Source organism: Hyperolius riggenbachi, chromosome 2, assembly GCF_040937935.1.
Source record: "Hyperolius riggenbachi isolate aHypRig1 chromosome 2, aHypRig1.pri, whole genome shotgun sequence".
Taxonomy (NCBI): Eukaryota; Metazoa; Chordata; class Amphibia; order Anura; family Hyperoliidae; genus Hyperolius; species Hyperolius riggenbachi.
In genome coordinates, this window is record NC_090647.1 from 251,580,619 (window position 1) to 251,601,039 (window position 20,421).

Here is a 20,421-nt window from a genome sequence, read left to right on the forward strand (position 1 = left end):
TGAAGTTCAATTCTTGGTTACGGTTTATCTTTAAGTATTTCAGATAATTTAGGTGAGATTTTTTCATTTGGGTTGTGGGCACAGGAGTTTTCTACGAAATACTTTTGTGGACATACAGTATAAAGAGATGCTGGTGCAAGCTGATGGGACCCTGAAATCACTTTGATCCAGACTTTACTGGTGGGATGGATGAATGAAGAGGTTTTCTACTAAGTGAAATGCCAGTACCTGTATATATTGAATCCCATGCATGCTCCTTTCTTCACAGATTCATTTAGAGTCACCCAATAGATTAGGCACAGTGTAGTACAAATTATTTTTATGGAATATGCATGAAGTGTCAAAAGCTGTTCTTAGGATTGTTAATGTGCTTTCAGTGGCTGTGATGTAAATAGCCCCAGAAAACCAGGACCAAATGGAGAAGGGGAAGAAGAGGCCAGAGATGGACAGACACCGTTGCATCTGGCTGCATGTTGGGGCTTGGAGGAAGTGGTGCAGTGCCTTCTGGAATTTGGTGCCAATGTTAATACCCAGGTATAATTCAATCAGCTAAGTCAATACATTTCAGAATGAAAGCGTTCATGTTATTCATATTAAAGCGGAATAAAACCCAGCATGTCATGTACATGTCAGCATGTAATATTATTTACAGCATATTGTATACAACCAGCATTTTTTTTTTACTAGACCAGCATTCAAAGGGTTACACACAGGGCTAGAAAGTTCAGTGCAGAGAAATGTGGACGCATCAGAAGTGTAGATTGTTATCTTGTGTTTACTTAATTGTATCAAGTGAGGAATGTGACACATTCTCTGACTGTGCAGAAGCTGCTAGACACAGACAGAAACTCAAAGCATTTCTGCCTTCAATACATAATGAATAAAACCAGTTATGAATAAAATGCAGTCAGCTCACAAAGCAAAAAACTGTACTTTTGGGAATGTATAATTTCTAAATGAATAATAATACTTATGCACAAATGCAAATATGATAACCGTATGGCGTATAAAAAGTAGTTAAACATGTTTTTATTAAATATTATGTTAGGGTTTTATTCCGCTTTAAGCCACTTTTATTGTTGTCCATCATCCATAGATGCTCAATTGCTGTCAAATAATGAAATCATTCTTCTATTCGTGAAATACTGATCTTCTGTCTCAGCAAGTTTAAAGCCATCCTGATTTTAGTGTAAAAACATCACTCAACTGTTAATACACAGTGTTTGTTACATGCAACCTTACCTCACATACATGTGATCTCCTGTTTGGCCCCAGATGTCCCCACTTCTGCCTGCATTCTGGGTTTTGGAGGTGTAACCACTCTCCCCGGCCTTTGCACCAGGGCACAAGCTGGATCGCAGCCATGTGGAGTTAGGGCCAACATTACCGAAACCCTCTAAGTCCTTGCTTCACTAAGGATCCCGAGGGGTTCAACAGGAGATCATTTACCTAACAGAGGGCAGGGAGTAGTGAGGCTGTGCACAACCTTAGTGTTTCATTTTTTTATGCTACGTTCAAGTTCATTTTTTTTCTTTCTTTCTTGAACTCCTTGCTCTTGTTTTACAGGATGCAGAGGGAAGAACTCCAATTCACATTGCCATTAGCAATCAGCACAGTGTTATTATTCAGCTGATGATATCGCACCCTGATATCAGACTCAATGTGCGGGACAGACACGGCATGACCCCTTTTGCCTGTGCTATGACTTTTAAAAACAACAAAGCTGCAGAGGCAATCCTGAAACGGGAGCCAGGAGCAGCCGAGCAGGTAAGAGGTGCCTATTGAGTGATCACTGCAATGATGCTGTCACACAGGAAAGGTCTCAGATCCAGTAGGGGGTACATTGAGTCTTTTTATTATGAAATACTTATATGATCAGGATGAATTGCTCATAAAACAGAATACCTACCATACAGCTACTAGCATTGATGGAAGTACAAGTATTATTTGAGCACCCTTCAGATTGTGCCTTGGATAGATCAACTTTGATATGCACACCTAATATCTGTGAACCAGGGAGGAAGGAAACTTATATTGCGAAGACAGAATAAGAAAATGTAAACTTCTGCAGTCAGCATCCCCTCCACTTTACTGCACCCTAACCTAGGGGTACTGGGCATGCCTGTATGCATGTTATGCTTATTACAGGTCTTCTTATGTTTTGGGGTAAGTTTCAGCTCTTATAACAAAACCAGTAAATTGTAAGATTTGAGAGAAATGCTTTTAGGGTTATAAGAGCAATATAATTACATCTGTACTAGTATGTGACCCAACACTGGAGAGTTCAGTTCTGTCACTGGCTTTAAATACGTACAACAACAAAATCTATGTGTCTGTGTCTCCTAAGAGGGCAGTGCTTATGCATTTCAGAAGCTAGTCATGTTAACCTACAGTTGAAAAATTATCACTGGATTAAACTAACATAGCATTGTTTTAAATAGTATTATTATTATTTTGCATGTATTTAGCACTGACTTCTGCAGTGTGTTATAGAGTACATAGCAGGACTGTGGAGGCAGAACAATTTATGGGTACCTGGAGTCGAAGGTTTCATAAACTGTGGAGTCGGATGATTTTTGTACCGACTCCACAGCCCTGGTAGATAGTTATGTAAGTAACTGCCCCTCAGAGGAACTCGCTATATAACCCCTACCATAGCCAAACAGTAATATCCCTACAGTAGTCTAAAGCTAATTTTTCAACTGGCTAACTGAACAGTATGTTTATTGGGATGTGGGAATAAACTAGAATGCCTGGAGGAATCCCATGAAATCACAGAGACAATATACATACAGCCTCCATGCAGATAGGCCAAGATTTGAACATGGAACTATAGTGCTGCAATGAGAGAGAGCTATACACTCCGTATATAAAGTGTGCTGTAAATCAGCCATTGGTAATTATTTAATAGTATAGTATTTCTCTTTCCCCCTCTCTTATGTATATGTTCATTTCTGTGCTTGAGATTGTCTTTCTTTTTGCCTGTTTTCCCATTAAGTGCTTGACCTTAACTTTTAGGTGGATAATAAGGGAAGGAACTTCATGCACGTGGCAGTGCAGAATTCTGACATCGAGAGTGTACTGTTTCTGATCAGTGTGCAAGCCAATGTCAACTCCAGAGTGCAGGATGCCTCCAAGCTGACCCCTCTCCATCTAGCAGTTCAGGCTGGATCAGAAATCATTGTCCGCAACTTGGTATGTACACATAGATACATCTGTTGGGCCATACAATGTACAGATTGCAAGCTATGTAGTGATGTCACAGATTATGCATAAATGTGATAAACAGTGATGGACATTGGAAGATAGAAGAGATGAAGTGAGGCAGCATCAGCGCTCTGTGAGACTGCACTACTGATCTGGGCTTCACACCTTCTCAGCCATTGGGTCATAAGCACATGAGAGAGTTCCCTGGGAGAGGAGTCTTGTTTATTTAAGGCTGTGTGGTCCATATTCCTGCCTTGTCCAACCATGATGAAGGCTGTGTTTCTTCCCAGTAACAGTCTCAGATTTGGGGATCCTTGGATACTGTAATGATGTCCATCTGTTTCCTTGCATTGTGAAATGTTGTGTATCTTTCTTCTATTAGACCAAATAATGAACATTATTTTTGTTTAAAAAAAAAAAGGAAATATTAACCAGTGATGTTTTTTTTACATCTGCATTTAGTAAGGTTAGACTGAAGCAGGAGTATTACTAATGATGTTCCCCTGGTAGCTCCTTGCAGGTGCCAAGGTGAATGAATTGACCAAGCATCGTCAGACTGCACTCCACCTGGCAGCACAGCAGGATCTGCCCACCGTCTGCTCTGTACTCATGGAGAATGGAGTGGATTTTGCAGCCACAGATGAAAATGGCAATAATGGTAAACAGTAAATTTAGTCACTCAATTTAGTGTTTAATGTGGAAGGTGACATTGCTGTCCTTTGAAAAAATATTGCATGGATGTCCATTGTGGAATTCCCATGTTTTTTAGGCTTTTAGAATCAAAATGAGAATTGTATAAGTCAAACTACGCTAATTACCCATGGTGACAATCTCCTTAAAAGGAGAGCTATACAAAGCACTGTACAGTACATTGCAAGTAATCTATACCTTACTTTGTATGCAACTTTGCAGCTCTTCATCTGGCAGTAATGCATGGGCGTTTGAACAATATCCGCTGTCTTTTAACGGAATGCAATATTGACGCAGAAGCACTTAATTTAAGGTAAAGTGTCATCATTACATAATGATTTGTAGAACGACTGCAGTGTTTGCATACCACTATTTACATTTCTGTGTACAGGTTTTGGAAATTTTCAAGTGGTCTTCAAAACACCACAGTGGATTAACCTACATAGTCTGAATGTAGCATATTCCAGCAACTTTTACCATTCCTGTGTGTTCATCCCATGTCATTTAGAGCCCCGGTCAGCTTAAATGTGTACTAAAATTCTAGATTTAAATTTAGGAGACACCTTCAAACTAAGGAGGGTTCCATCAAGTATTCATTTAGTACATCTGACTAAACCCCCTCCTCCCCTCCAGGATTCCTTCTGTTGGCAGCGCAACAAAGTCATCAGAAATGTACAAAGTCTCTGCAACAAAGTCATCAGAAATGTAGGCCTAATGTTCCCTGTTTCACCACCTTCAGACTTATTCCTGCAGATGGTTGACTGGGAATATATGCAACCAACTTACTGCCGGCAGACTAGCTCCTTGATGCTGTAGAGCCCTGTGCTGAAACGGGCCCATATGCAATTCACTTTTTCTCCCGAGTGTTCCCCTAGGTGATATTTTCAAATTTGTCAATAAAATGCCCTTTAAACCCCCAGCAACCGAGAAAATACTCAAAATAATTTTGATAGCACTTTTTCACCTACGTTTTGATACTTTTTTAATTGCAAAGTGCTGAAAAGTTATTTTAGGTAGAAGATGAAGAATTATCTACTAGGAGAAAACTGGAGAGAAAAATGTAATTGCATATATGAGCCAGGGTCTGTTTATTCAATGCACTGTAAAGAAAGTTTAGTTTATATGGCTGCAACGTACTACTTTGTGGACTACCTTCTAACAAACTGGCCCCGCTCCAGTCGGTACTGAACTCAGCTGCGCGTCTCATTAATCTTTCTTCTCGATCTTCCTCTGCTGACCCTCTCGGTCAAGCTCTTCACTGGCTGCCAATTAACCAGAGTATCCAGTTCAAACTCCTAACCCTAATCTACAAAGCTCTCCACAGTCTCTCTCCCCGGAACATATCCTCACTAATTTCCAGATACAAACCCAATCGCAATCTCAGATCTGCACACGATCTTCTGTTGTCCTCTAGAATCATCTCCTCACATTCACACTTACAAGATTTTGCACGCGCTTCACCCCTTCTCTGGAATCCCCTCCCACAACACATCCGTCACTCGCCAACCTTTGTTACTTTTAAATGCTCTCTAAAAACGAATTTGTTCCGACAAGCATATGCGCTACCTTAAGCCACTTCCCTTTGTCCTAAGACCAAATTGCACTCCTACTAGGTATCCTAAAACACACTGCCTTTATAAATTTTATCGTATACTACCCCTCCTCTTTTCCCCCCATTCCCTTTTAGATTGTAAGCTCGCAAGGGCAGGGCTCTCTCCCCCTTTTGTGTCTTGGAAATCATTATACATTTTATTCATCATGTTACTTTTATCACTGTCATTAGCACTTCTGTATTTTGTATTCTGTTTGCTGTATCATTTGTTGTATTTTGTCACTAATTATGCATCTTGTATATTAGTGTACACCATTGTATTATGTACCCCATGTTTGTTTCTTACTTTGTACAGCGCCAAGGAATATGTTGGCACTTTATAAATCAATAATAATAATAATATGGCTAGGCCAAGGTCCCCCAATGCTTGTACAAAAAAGTCATCCTGACACACTTGAGTTTTGGCGTAAAAAAGCTCTTTAATTTCAAGTGTATAGCACCACAGAAAATGTTGACACTATACAAATCAATAATTATAAAAATTTGTGCGGTAGATAGTTAGCTGAAACCACCAATATTGGCCATTTCAGCTAACCAAAGTTTGAGACCACTGGGATATATTGCATAGAATTGTTTCACAAGAGGCTCCAGTCCAAGAGTCTAAATAGTGGAGCAGAGTAAGCTTACCTGGAATAATGCTAACAGTTCCCTGTTTGTATTTTCTTGCTATTAATATGTATATGTACCCTGAATTTGTTCATTTTTGTTGGTTAGGGGCCAATCTCCAATGCACATTTTGGGGCAATATGGGAAGGAAAACGCAGCAGCCATATTTGAACTCTTCTTAGAATGCATGCAAGAATATCCACTTGACAAACCTGACTCAGAAGGAAACACAGGTAACTGACATTCTGCATTTACAAAACCCAGCCCCTCCACAAAGTCCATGTTAATTTGCCTTATGAAGTCACGGATTTGAAATCAAGCAGTGTTTTTAAACATTTTTATACTATGATGTTGTACAGGCAGTTCTCATTTTATACATTTAAAAAACACATACATAGAATGACACATTGTGCTGCATCAGCTATTGAATTACAGAAGTTGTACAAAGTGACATGATATAGGCGAATGTCTTAAAGGGAAGGTTCAGGGAAACCTGTAAAAAAATAAAAATCCCTATCCACTTACCTGGGGCTTCCTTCAGCCCGTGGCAGGAGGAATGAGACATTTCGTGAAATTCAGACGTTGCTAACGGCCATAGCTGAGATTTATGTACGTCACCATCACTACCATTGAAATAGCCCAAATAAACAGGTTTTTGTGACCCTAGACTATAACCTCTTCGGCCTAGGACTGCATTGAACGCGACCCACGCATTGTGCGCATTCTGGACAACACCAATTACTGGGTTTATACCCTTCTGGATCCACGGTACAAACACAATGTTCCAAAACTGCTTGAAGAAAGAGTCCGACAGGTCAAAATGGAAGAATACCAGCAGGCCCTTGTGGAGACTTTAAAGAGGAGATTGACATCCTCCCCCTCCTCTAGCCAGTTGTACGCCGACAGACTGACTTCCGCAAACCCAGGACGACCAGGAGGGCAGCAAACAACACAAGCCGCAGCTAGTGCCCAAAAGGGAATGGTATCGGCAGTGTCCTTGGAATGGGAAAATTTTCTGACACCCATGCAGCAGCACACAGAACAGCAAGCGTGCAGATCCACCTCCAACACCGATCGCCTGGAGAAGATGGTCAAGGACTACATGTCAGATGGCATAGCTGTGTTGAACAATCCATCTGCACCCTTCAACTATTGGGTATCGAAGCTAGACACCTGGCACAAACTGGCAATGTACGCAATAGAGGTGCTGGCTTGCCCGGCAGCCAGCGTTATGTCGGAACGCTGTTTTAGTGCTGCCGGAGGCATCGTCACAGATCGGCGTATCCGCCTCTCCACAGAAAATGCAGATTGTCTGACTCAAATTAAAATGAATCAATCCTGGATTGGAAACGACTACGCAACACTCCCGGACCCCAACCAATTAACATGAACAATGAACATCTGTGATGGGTTAGCGTTTCCGGTCCCTGTTTATTGAGCCTCTCATCTGTATTAAATTTATGACTTATGAAAACGCAAATTGCTATCCGCACGCTTCTTGTCCTCATGCAAGGCCTGGGTTGTTGTGTCTCAAAGCGTGGCCTTCTCCTCCTGCGCCACCCTCCTCCTGTTCCATCACGTGTGCTGCTGCTGGGTTAGCGTTACCGGTCCCTTTTCCTGGAACCTCTTATATGTATTACATTTATGACTGCATGCCGACAAAAAGCATGTTACCTGTGCAAAGAAAACAGACATTTCCCGCATTTAAAAGACAGTTTTCCCTTTGAAACTTTAAAATCGATTTTCTCAAAAACTATAAGCTCTTTTTGCTAAATTTTTTTTCCTCTTGTACCCAGTCCCAAGGTGCACATACCCTGCAAATTTGGGGTATGTAGCATGTAAGGAAGCTTTACAAAGCACAAAAGTTCGGGTCCCCATTGACTTCCATTATGTTCGGAGTTCGGGTCCAACACCCGAACATCGCGGCGATGTTCGGCGAACGTTCGCGAACCCGAACATCTAGGTTTTCGACCAACACTACTCAGTAGAGCTGATTAATTACCTCTGGATTTCCACATAACAAGGACTGTTGGAGGTACTTGAGGACTGAGTTAAGAAACTCCTGCTTGGATTCACTGGTTTTGGTATTCAGTCTATTTTACAGAGTCTCTGAGAGTTGGTACTGAGAATTGAGAATTTCAGTGAGATCTGGTATTGTGACGTAAACAGTGAAAATAAATATAGCAAGTGTGCCCAGGTGTCCACTCGCAAAATCCAATAGTTTGTAGAGCCAGCTTTTGTGGCAATTGCTGCTGCAATTTTTGAGGGTATGTCTCCAATAGCCTAACGTATGTAGCCAGTGGTATTTTTGCCCAATCCTTAACCACTTGATGACCCAGCCTTTACCCCCCCTTAAAGAGAGTCTGAAGCGAGAATAGATCTCGCTTCAGACCTCATAGCTAGCAGGGGCATGCGTGCCCCTGCTAAAACGCCGCTATAGCGCGGCTTAACGGGGGTCCCTGTCCCCCCAAACCCCCTCCGTGCAGCTGGGGAGCGCTTCCTGGTTGGGGCAGGGCTAACCGCCGCAGCCCTGCCCCATGCGCGTCTGTCAGACGCGTATCTCCGCCTCTCCCCCGCCCCTCAGTCTTCCTTCACTGAGAGGGGCGGGGGAGAGGCGGCGATGCGCGTCTGATAGACGCGCTGGGAGGCAGGGCTGCAGCCGTTAGCCGTGCCTCCAGGAAGAAGATTACCAGCGACCATTTTACGACCAACTTTTGCGGGGGGTGGGTTGGGGGTGAAGGGACCCCCGTTAAGCCGCAGGATAGCGGCGTTTTAGCAGGGGCACACGTGCCCCTGCTATATATAAGACCTGAAGCGAGATTTAGTCTCGCTTCAGTGTCTCTTTAAGGACCAGCGCTGTTTTTTGTGATCTGTGCTGGGAGGGCTCTGCAGCCCCCAGCACAGATCAGGGTGCATGCAGAGCGATCAGATCGCCCCCCCTTTTTTCTCTCCTATGGGGCGGGTCTGATCGCTCCTGCCTGCCTGAGGTTTGCGGGAGGGGAGGGGCACCTGAAAGCCCCCCTCCGCAGAGAAATTCCCCCCCCCCCCCTCCCTCTCCTACCTGTCCCCCCTGGTGATCGGGGCTGCACAGGATGCTATCCGTCCTGTGCAGCCTGTGACAGGATGTCATGATCACATGGCGGCGATCCTTGGCCGGGGATTGCCGATCTGCCTTACGGCGCTGCTGCGCAGCAGTGCCGTTCAATGTAGACAAAGGAGACAAATGTCTCCTGCGTTTACATTTAGTCTGCGAGCCGCGATCAGCGCAGGCTATTCACGGAGACCCGCTCCGTGATCTAACAGGAAACGGCCGCTCGCGCGAGCGGCCTTTCCTGATTAATTAGGGAGGCACCTGGCGACGCAGATGTGCGTCGCTGGTCCTCCAGCTACCACTTTCCCGCCGCACGGTATGAGTGTGCGGTCGGCAAGTGGTTAAAGGGATAGCAAGGTGAGGGGGATATCGAGGCTGACATGTTTATTTCCTTTTAAATAATGCCATTGCTTGGCTGTCCTGCTGATCCACTGATACTTTAATGCCTGGTACACACCATGCAATTTCCATCGGACTATTGATTCTTCCCGACAGGTCCGATCTGATTTCCGATCGGTTTCTGATGGATTTTGTATAGGAGTGATCAGAAAATTGATGAGAAAAACAATTAGAAATCAGATCGGACCTGTTGAAAATTATCTATTTGACCCATCTATCAGACGGGAAATTGCATGGTGTGTACCAGGCATAAGCCATGGATGGACCCTAAACATGCATGCAGATCAGCTGTATGCTTGCTTCAGGTGTGTGATTTAGAACCTACTGACCAGAAAGATCATCAGGACTGCCAGGCTACTGGTATTGTTTTGTTGTTCTGCTTTGTTTGTGGGTTTTTTTTTTAAGAAAGCAATTGGTATTGTTTAAAAGAAAATAAATATGGCAGCCTCCGTAGGTCTCACACCTCGAGTTCCTTTTAAGGACCAACTGTTCCTTTCAGGTAGGTCAGGTAGGTTGCATTGATGTACAAGAATCTTCAAGTCATGCCAAAAATTGTCAGTTAGATTGAGGTCTGGTTTTGATTAGGCTATTTCAGAACAATTTACATTATTTCCTTTACACCACTCCAATGTATCTTTAGCAGTACAGTATGTTTAAAAACACCTGAAGATAGCAGAACGTGAAATCATTTTGTTTCACTGGGCACTAATGTGTTTATTGGAGTTTACAAATGTATAGGTTCACTTATCTTTTCAAACCCTAGATCAAGTCCTTTTTTAAAATGTGCATATCATAAAATCAATTATAAAAATCTTCTTTAAAATTATATTGCAGAATTAAAATAAAAATCCAGAGTTTGGTCAGCAAACTGTCAGCCGTGGCCAGGATTGCACCGCTGACAGCCTGCATCTCCCTATCCCTCAGTGTGTTGCTCTTGTGCATCAGCACTCATGGACAAGCATGTGGTCAGTCTGATCATCTTAAAGATTGGCTTCAATTTTCTTTGACCACTTCCTGCTTTAGCACAGGATCTTATTAACCAATGCCCAACTGTTTTCTGTAGTCCAAGTGTTGTGTCATGTGGTTCCATAGTGATATGGTACTCATTATGGGAGTCAGGACCAGATGCAATTCCTACCACACCCACACCTCGCTATTGACTATCCCAACTTCCTAGGATATGGACAGCGTTGCTACGGCTACCATGATCTGCAGATCATTTGTCTGGAAGTTGTCTGCCTAATATGTCAATAATATTGTGTAGTCTATGCCTACCTTAAAGAGAACCCGAGGTGTGTTTAAAGAATGTTATCTGCATACAGAGGCTGGATCTGCCTATACAGCCCAGCCTCTGTTGCTATCCCAAACCCCCCTAAGGTCCCCCTGCACTCTGCAATCCCTCATAAATCACAGCCATGCTGTGTGGCTATGTTTACATCTGTAGTGTCAGTCTCAGCTGCTCCCCCGCCTCCTGCATAGCTCCGGTCCCTGCCCCCGTCCCTTCCCTCCAATCAGCAGGGAGGGAAGGGATGCAGGCAGGGACTGGAGTTCTGCAGGAGGCGGGGAGAGCAGCAGACTGACACTATAGAGATAAACACAGCCAGCTCTGACAAGCTGTTTGTCAGCAGCGTGGCTGTGTTTTATGAGGGATTGCAGAGTGCAGGGGGACCTTAGGGGGGTTTGGGATAGCAACAGAGGCTGGGCTGTATAGGCAGATCCAGCCTCTGTATGCAGATAATATTCTTCAAACCCACCTCGGGTTCTCTTTAAAGGACACATGTATTGAGAGGCTGCTGTATATATTTCATTTTAAGCAATGCAAATTGCCTGGCTGTTTTGCTGATACTCTGTAATATTTTTACCCATAGACCCTGTACAAGCATGCAGATCAGGTGTTTGACTGGATTTGGCGCATGTTTGTTCCAAGTGTTTGATTCAGACACTACTGATGCCTGAAAGATCAGCAATAGGCCAGGCAATTGGCAAAAGGAAATAAATATGGTAGCCTCCATATCCATCTTACTTCAGGTGTCCTTTTAGCAGATAACTATTGTTTTCCATAACTCTCTCAGGCACTGTCCACTGTTTATCTCTTAACCCCTCATCTCTTGATCCCCTCCCTCATGGCATAAAAAGCCTTTGGCAGGGACACTCTCTATGCCCCCCTTCTTCCCCCCACCCCCGATCGTTTTTTGATCTTGCGAACCCACCAATGACACCTCCCCATGGACACCTTGGACTTGAATTGCTGGGTACCTGTAAAATCACATGATCTTGTATCTTATACCCTGTTTGCATGTACACCCATGTGTTACCTCTCTGTCTGGCACCCATTGACAACATTGTATGTATCTCTATTTATTGTCCAGTGCTTTTATAAAGACAATATATAATAATAGTAATCATGCTGCCGCACGCAACAACCATTGTGTGACTGTACCAGCTTCAGATTACTGGCAGATGGCACGGTACTGAGAGTGATTACATCATACTCACCATGTACATCTAATCACATTCAAATCTCTGTAGTAAATACATGATTTACCTGCATAATACAATCTTTGGGAAAGTTTTATATGTGATACAGTGCTTGTATTGTATTGTATTGTAGTGCTACTCCTGGCTTACATAAAAGGAAATGCAAATCTCTGTCGAGCCATTGTGAAAGCTGGCGCCAGACTTGGAGTGAACAACAACCAAGGCATCAATATATTCAATTACCAGGTGGCAACAAAGCAGCTTCTATTTAGACTTCTAGGTAAGAGGCTTATAAAATATTATGGGCACAAAAATGTGAATTTTATTTAATCATAAGCAGTAATTTAACTAGTAATTTTCCTCTGAAAAGGAAACTTTAGCTAGTTTACCGCATTTTACACAATGGGGTAGGGTGAGATAGGGAATAGAATACAAAAATACGTAACCAGGTTTAGGATTTATCAAAAAGCTGTCTTCATTGGGGCACTCCATCTACTGTCATGATGGTTGGGAATCCGTCTCAACAGGGCTTTGGAATGACTAGCTGAACAGGTAGAGCTGTGACTAAAGGCAGGACACGGAGCACCACTGGGACCAGTGAGGGCATTCTAACTAGTCACACATTTCTAATATCATTCTCTGCAGGGGCCATATATGAATGGTAGGACTATAAGGTTGCACTTAGAAGAGGATATAATGAGCACTATAAGGTGGGCAGTATCAGGGAGAACTATACGTTGAGACCACTATATTGGGTCACTATAAGGGTGAGATTCAAAATAATGGGTTGTTTCGAATGGCTGGATAGTATAATGATAAAGGGCTCTGCCTTTGAAACAGGAGACCAGTTGCAGGGAGAGTCAAAGAACGTGATCAGTGGACTTCCATACCAGAATTTCCTGTTCTTCTAGAGATAAATTAGGTGAGAAATAAAAGCCTGATTGGCCAAGCCCAAATTTAACTCTCATTTGGGGGAAAGAGACTGTGTGCTGGGCTGACAAACTAGGTAACTTTAGAATTCATTATAAGGGGACAGGAGATAATGTTTGCACTTATAATGGAGGCAATATGACATGGCTGCAATGTTATTCAGAAGAGGACAGCACATGCTATGTGAGGCAAATAATAGTAGCATATGTACAAATCCAGACTCTGAGGAGGGAACTGCACTAGAGTAGAGAGTTCTTCGCTACTCCATTGGTGACTTTCCTGGGGCAGAAAAATTTGCAATAACGGGCCCTGATAGGACATAGTAATCTAATATTGACCCATTTCAATTCTGTTTTGTGTGTTTTAACTGTTTGCTAAAGTGCACACACGCCTTTTTTCTTTTCTTAGATATGTTATCTCAAGAGCCTCCGTGGTGTGATGGCTCCAACTGTTATGAGTGTATAGCCAAATTTGGAGTCACCACAAGAAAACATCACTGGTAAGGTTCCTGACCATAACAGTGTCCATCCCAATGCAAGCCTAATAACATTGTTCATACAGGATCACTGAAAAAATCTCCACCATTCACTGTTAGATGTGGTACATTATTGATATCTATTGACTGTTTACCACCTTACCCCACTAAATTAAAGCAAACTGTGCATTGGAATTAAAAAAACAAAAACAACCCCCCCCCCCCCCGCCCATAGGGGAGGTTAGCGGTAGATCGTGCCTTTGGGAGGGGGTGTTGGTGTGAGAGTAACTACTCACCTAAGGAGTACTGTTCTTCTGGCCATAGGAGCCACCATCTTCTCCACAGACCAATATCGGCAGTTCTGCATTGTGACCTTACTGGGAAATTCATGTGCGCTTCTGTCGCAATGCATGCTAAGAGATTTTTTTCTCATGGATGTTAGAACATCTCTGTTCTCACATCCACGGTCTACAGCCCCCAGAATGCACATAGTGATGGAAGAGGGGAGGAGTTGTAAGATTATTGGCAGCTTCCATCTAAGAAATCTTCCACAGCTGTTTTTGACTTATTATATACCATTAAAAATAGAACTTAAATGTATTATAGTCTGTGACATCTTTACTGCTGGTAAAGGTGCATCACTGCTGAATATTAGTTTATTTTGTGTTACGAAGTGAGCAGAAACAGCACCTGGTCTCCCAGGGTGTACTGGGAGGAGAAAGCTATGTGACATCATAGCTTAGGTAAACATCACCAGGAGGGTGGGGTTACATAAAAGTATACAGCATATATTTACATATAGGAAGTGTTTCTGTTGTGGAAACCAGGATAATTAGCTTAAAAATGGGTATTCTGAAAAATGTTTTACATTCTAATCATGCAGGGGTGTCAAACTCAAATACAAGGTGGGCCAAAATTGAACACTGGGACCTGGTCACGGGCCAACCTCAATGTCTAGTGGGCACTTCCCTCCTTTATAAAATTCCCTCGTGACTACGGGCTCCCCCCCCCCCAACCCTAAACAGCTCCCCAGTGTCTAGTGGTTCTCCTTCCTCCACTATACAGTTCCCTAGTGTCTAATGGTCCCCAACGTCCATCCCCTATACAGTTCCCTAGCGTTTAGGGCTTTCCCCCTACCTCCCCCTTATGGTTTCCCTGCTGTTCTAGGGCTTCACCTCCAAAAAGCTTCCCTGGTGGTCTAGAGTGGGCCAAACATAATGTAAAGTGGGAAACCACTTGAGGGGCCAAATTTAATTGCTCTGAGGGCCAGATTTGACATGATTTGACATGACACAGAGTGTGACATGTATGTTCTAATGGTTGTGAAGTACTGAAACTAATTTTATTTTTGTATTTTCTCTTCTGCAGTCGACATTGTGGACGACTTCTGTGTCATAAGTGTTCGACAAAGGAGATCCCCATTATAAAGTTTGACTTAAACAAACCGGTTCGGGTTTGTAACATATGCTTCGATGTGTTGACTCTGGGTGGAGTTTCTTAGTACACTTCACTGCATATCTGTTGCTCTGTGAAGGAACGCAGCACTGTCTGATGACTGTCAAGTTAAGCTGCAGGCATTTGCACTTCGAGATGGACTTAAAGGACCATGTCATGATATATTCCAGTATAAATAATTTGATTGTACCTGTATAGGCTTTACTAGATACTAACTGGACTCAGTCTTTTTAAGTCAGTGCAAAATGTGTACTAGTTTGGAAGAAGGCAATCTTCATAAAGACTGTACAGAAGACCAAGACATCAGGTTAGCTCTTGGCTAGAGAGTGTGTTCTCGACCTTCTTGAGAGTTTTTCACACTTTCTCTCATTAAACATGTAATCATGTCCGTCATCTGTAAAATTGTGTATCATGTCTCTAACTTTGGGGTGAGAATCTGTTAGGAACGTTTTGTAAAACAGGGTTCTGTTTTGAAGAAAGCCAATTAAATTGTGGCCTTATAATATAAGCTTTATAAACAACACTATAATGAAGTCTTTGTAGCACTTTCCTTATTTTGGTTTGCCCATCTCATTCAGAGGACAACGTTCTTACATTTAAATTGGTTTGTGCACACTCGTTCCCAGCAGATAGGCCTAATTACATTTGCATCATTATTTTTAATAAGCCTTTGTTATTGCCAGTCACGCAGATATATTCTTTTCCCTCTTTATCAGGTTACAAAGTGCTTTGTGTTATACAATTTAACACTTGTGAAATGTTTAAACACTAACATATAAGAAAATATATGTTGAGCCTAATCATTTAATATACAGATTAAATATCCAAGCTACATGGGTGCATTGTATGTTTTGTGTTTTGTCAGCTTAGACCTGATATTTGTCATTTTCACAGGCCTTTGGGGATAAAACATGGAATAGGTTAAGTTATGTTTTCAGGTTGGTTTACTAGATCTGGCATATCTATAGTCTTTCAAGGTAATTATTTATTATTATTATTTATTGTATTTATAAAGCGCCCACATATTACGCAGCGCTGGACATTAATTTAGGTTACAGACAGTATTTAGGGGTCACATACAGCAATATGACAATACAGGAATACAAGAAAACCAGATCACACAGCACAGTATGAGTACCAGGTAATGCTTAGTCAGTCTTTGGATGGGAGCATGGAGATTAGGCAAGTTAGGTTTACTCAAATGCATAGCATGGGTTAACAGTAATGGAGGTGCATGATTAGGTAGGACACAAAAGGAGGAGGACCCTGCCCAAAGGCTTACAATTTAGAGGGAGAGGTAGGGACACGAGAGGTAGGGGGACCAGAGTTCAGCGGTGGGTTTAGAGCAATTGGGTGGTAGGCCAGAGTGAAAAGGTGAGTTTTGAGGGCCTTCTTGAAGGTGGTGTAGGTAGGGAGTTCCATAGTGTTGGAGCGGCTCTTGAGAAGTCCTGGAGGTGTGCATGGGACTGGGTGATGCAGGGGGCAGTCAGGCAAAGTTCATTGGAGGAGCGGAGTGAGCAGCAATAGGCAAACATAGTGCCTGGGGGCTAAAAGTTTCGTCTAAAGGCTGCCATACACTAGTCGATTGCGACTAGATCGACCAACAGATAGATCCCTCTCTGATCGGAGAGGGATCTACTGGCTGCCCATACACTGCACACAGATTTTGAATGGATTTCAGCATGAAATCGATTCACAACCAGTGGAGCTGCCGCCTGCCTCGCCACCCCCACCAAGGCCTTCCTCCTTTCTTGCTCCCCCGGCCAGCAGCAATAATATTACCTGTCCCTGGATCCGTGCTGACCCTTTCTCCGGCTGGCCTTCTTCTGTCTCCTCTTTGTCCTGTGACAAGCGGAAGTTCAAACAGTAGAAGGCGCTCTACTGTTTGAACTCCCCCATCTCACAGGACGTGACAGGAAGTGAAGAGGAGATGGAGAAGAAGGCCAGCCGGAGAAAGGAACAGCATGGACCCAGGGACTCGCGCCAGCAGACAGGTGAGATTATTGCTACATCTGTTTGGATCCTCCAATTGGATAATCATCCAAAACCTTCAGCTAAAGGTTCTAAAATATAGTGAAGAACAAAACATTGGACTTTTCTGAATTCGCTTTCCATGGCCCCTGATTTGAATACTATTTAACATATATGGAAAGAACTGAAACATGCAGCGTGGAGAAGGTACCCGTCAAACTTAACATAGCTAATGCAGTTTGCTCAGGAAGAGTGGGTCAGTCTGCTGACAGGTGCAGAAGTCTGAAAGCCAGAGGAACCACTTGTTTGCAGATCTTGCAGATTTAACAATAATGGGTGCCATTTACTTTTTTCAGTTTCAAGTTATTCCAGAAACAATTGTGAATTCTTTCATTAAGATGTACCAACAAATTTGACCTCGTAAAATCTGTTACATGCGTTATGTTGGAGATCTGCTGTAAAGACACATTACTTCTGGTAATGTGGTAAATGGTAAAGTGGTGTACAGTGTAATACTTTCGCCATGCATGCTGAGGGCTGTATAGCAGCAGTATCTTAATAGCCTTGGTTCAAAATGCCTATAATTCATAGCAGACATCCACAATCGTATTTGCATCCAAATTGTTTCAAGCAAACCTGTCAAAACCTTGGGCAGTTTCATACAGAGTGTTAAAGTGATGATAAATAATTAGATTTTTAGTCCTAAACCTAAGTAGAACGTTACTGGAATCCCATAGTCTTATTTTGGTGTTAAAGTTCTAGGTTTAAAGTCTTGACCACTGCCTCAACTGATTATGTTTATGCACTTTCCATACAGAAAAATCTTGAGCTACTGGAGTGTTTCTGTTCTGCACTTGTGTTTTCCCAGCCATGTAGTTTTATAACCTCAAGTTAGTTATCAGTGATAATTGTACTGTTCTAATTTCAGAGAAGGGGTATCTTAGAGTGATGGTAGTATGTAAAATAAAAAACAGGATCTACTTACCTGTGGCTTTCTCTAGCCCCTTGCAGCCTATCTGTCCCTTGTTGCAGATGCCAACCTTGCATCTTCTGCGCTTACATGGCCTGGAGCGTTCCACACAGGTGCAGGAGTTAGATAATGCATGCCAGAGAGCGTCTTCGAATGGCATAAGCCATTTTGCTGCCTAATGCAGCTATGCAGAGCGGCACAGGAAGCTTCTTTATATTAACCTGTTCTGGGCGGCTGGATCGGCTTGTCCTCTTTATCCACCAGTGGAGCTGCACTCTTGGCATCCTCTTCCGAGTTCTGGTCACATGATATGACGCGATTGTAACCTGGGTATGGTGCCAGAGTTGCAGCACCCGCCCAGTGGCGGAAGAGGGGTGATGAAATTCCCTTCCATTACCCCTCTTCCACCACCTTGCGGCACTGCAACGCTGACACCATCCCCTGGATTACTATCACATGTCATATCGTGATCGGAACTCAGAAGAGGATGTGGGCACTGAAGTTCTGCGACTGGTTGAGAGGGGAAGCTGACCCAGCCCCCCGGAACAGGTAAATATGAAAGCTCCCTGCGCTGCTCTGCATATCCTGCCAGGCTGGGGAAGGCACACTTCCCCAACTGCAGAAAGAAAAATCGGTCCTGCAGTACACATATATAGCTTTGCTAAATGGTTAAGACAAGACACAGTCAAATACTGATTTATACAGCCACATTATCAGACAGTGCAGTTGAAGTGCCTGGTTTAAATTGACTACAAAGTATATCCAGTCACATATTACATTTTAATCAGCTGACACATGAAACGTGACAGAGCCGATTATGTTTGCCCAACGTATCTTGACCTTTGTTCAGTAAAGGTATATTTGTTTTTTATGCGATACTTTAAATATCATTTTTGCAGTACTATATACTGTATGTGTTTGGGGGGGGGGGGGGGGGAGTAAGCAGTGCCAATATACAGATTACTCTGAACTGGGTACGATACATTGCCAAACCCTAACTTACCCACACTTCTCTATCTTAGGCCTTTTTTTACACTTTATGCTGAAGAATTGATGCGTTTTAACTTTCAATAGCCGTGCATTGTGAAAAAGCTTTCAGTTAAAACATGTATAATGTAATCTGAGCCATAGAGAAGCATGAACATTACCTTGCACATCAGTTGTCTGTTCAGTTATAACTGACAACAACTGTTTTTGTGTAAAATGACTCTAACCCCTCCCTTACAACATTTTTGTGTAATCTTGCACCTAACCTTATCATGGAACTAAAGTCATCTGAGACCATGGAACAGATAATTTTACCCATTTTAGCCTTTAGGCACAAATGATAATAAAAGAAAAATCAAGTCCCTTAGCCCCTCTCCTGTGAATATGCAGTCTTACATTTCCTATTTGTAGCCACTCACATCTTTTAGTTCAAAGCCACTCTCCATGTAGGTGAAGGGCAAATGACAGTATGCTATGACCTATTTATTGTCCAGCGCTGCGTAATATGTTGGCGCTTTATAAATAAATAAATGACCTTTCTTCCGTCCTCCATGTGTTGCCTACCTTTGTTTCGAATATTATGTGTCTGCACAGAACTACAAATCCTACAAAGCCATTGGCCACCTCACTTCTGGTTCAGCAGCAATAGATCTAACCTTAATCTGACCTAGAGCCTGAGGGCCCTTTTACACTGGGGCAGTGTGGTGCTTTTATCGCACCACACCACTGGGCAATGATAGTCTATGGAGACGGAAGTGATGTTTTCGCCACATTCCCGAAGCAGGTCCAGAACTACATTACCGTGCAGCTTCTGCATTGTCCTGGAAGACGTGTTAGTCTATGGGGATGTGTGAGATTTAAAAAAAAAAATTACCGACACGGCAGCACATGCGCGGAAGCATATTTCTATAATATCCTTCTGTGCACTTCTGCATACCCCTAAGCAGGAAGTGACTGCAAGCATTGTGTCACTTCCTGCTTGGCTGGTGGCCAAACAGAACAGACTGAAGGTTTGTTTCGGGTGTGTGAAGTTTTTTAAATTACATTTTTTGTAAATTATTGGTGCGTTCCATAGACTATTTATATTTTCCTTCCTAATTGGTTTTACTGTTTTGGGTAATGCAGTGTGGCTGAAGCAAAGCAACGCATCGCTAATGCTGGTTTACAGTGTGAAACCGGCCTGACCTGACCTCCCTGACATCACCCATATTCCAAATGGTAATTGTGGTACTAGCAATATTTGCCACAGAGACTGACAATTCTTATAACTGCTGCAGGCACCCTCTGCACACAGTCTAACAGTGACCAAAACAGCTACTTTGTAAAATAAACTGTGGCTTAATGAATGTAAAGGGCCATATAAGCATTGCAGGAACTTATTTTTCATTCATATTGCCCATGGGTGTTATAACATGGAAAAGCTGACTTTCATGTGTAAAGTAGAAATTACTTGTGTTTTTTTTTATACATTTGGCCAGTCACTGCAGTGGGATGCCTCATTGACTCGTAGTAAAAATCAGAAGTTGGAATGGTTAAGGCCAAATTTGGTC

General features: G+C 42.8%; 1 protein-coding gene across 2 annotated transcripts in view; it reads left to right on the plus strand.

The window, feature by feature from the left end:
• ANKFY1 (ankyrin repeat and FYVE domain containing 1) overlaps nucleotides 1-15,476 on the plus strand; it is a 98,011-nt gene extending 82,535 nt beyond the window's left edge. For both annotated transcript variants that reach the window (XM_068268503.1, XM_068268504.1), the window contains 9 exons: nucleotides 378-534; nucleotides 1,567-1,767; nucleotides 3,019-3,195; nucleotides 3,718-3,865; nucleotides 4,120-4,210; nucleotides 6,224-6,348; nucleotides 12,217-12,363; nucleotides 13,422-13,512; nucleotides 14,857-15,476. In XM_068268503.1, coding sequence (XP_068124604.1) covers nucleotides 378-534; nucleotides 1,567-1,767; nucleotides 3,019-3,195; nucleotides 3,718-3,865; nucleotides 4,120-4,210; nucleotides 6,224-6,348; nucleotides 12,217-12,363; nucleotides 13,422-13,512; nucleotides 14,857-14,989 — 1,270 coding nt within the window. In that variant the 3' untranslated portion in view covers nucleotides 14,990-15,476. The remainder of the gene's footprint in view (nucleotides 1-377; nucleotides 535-1,566; nucleotides 1,768-3,018; nucleotides 3,196-3,717; nucleotides 3,866-4,119; nucleotides 4,211-6,223; nucleotides 6,349-12,216; nucleotides 12,364-13,421; nucleotides 13,513-14,856) is intronic.
• The last annotated feature ends 4,945 nt before the right edge of the window (nucleotides 15,477-20,421 follow it).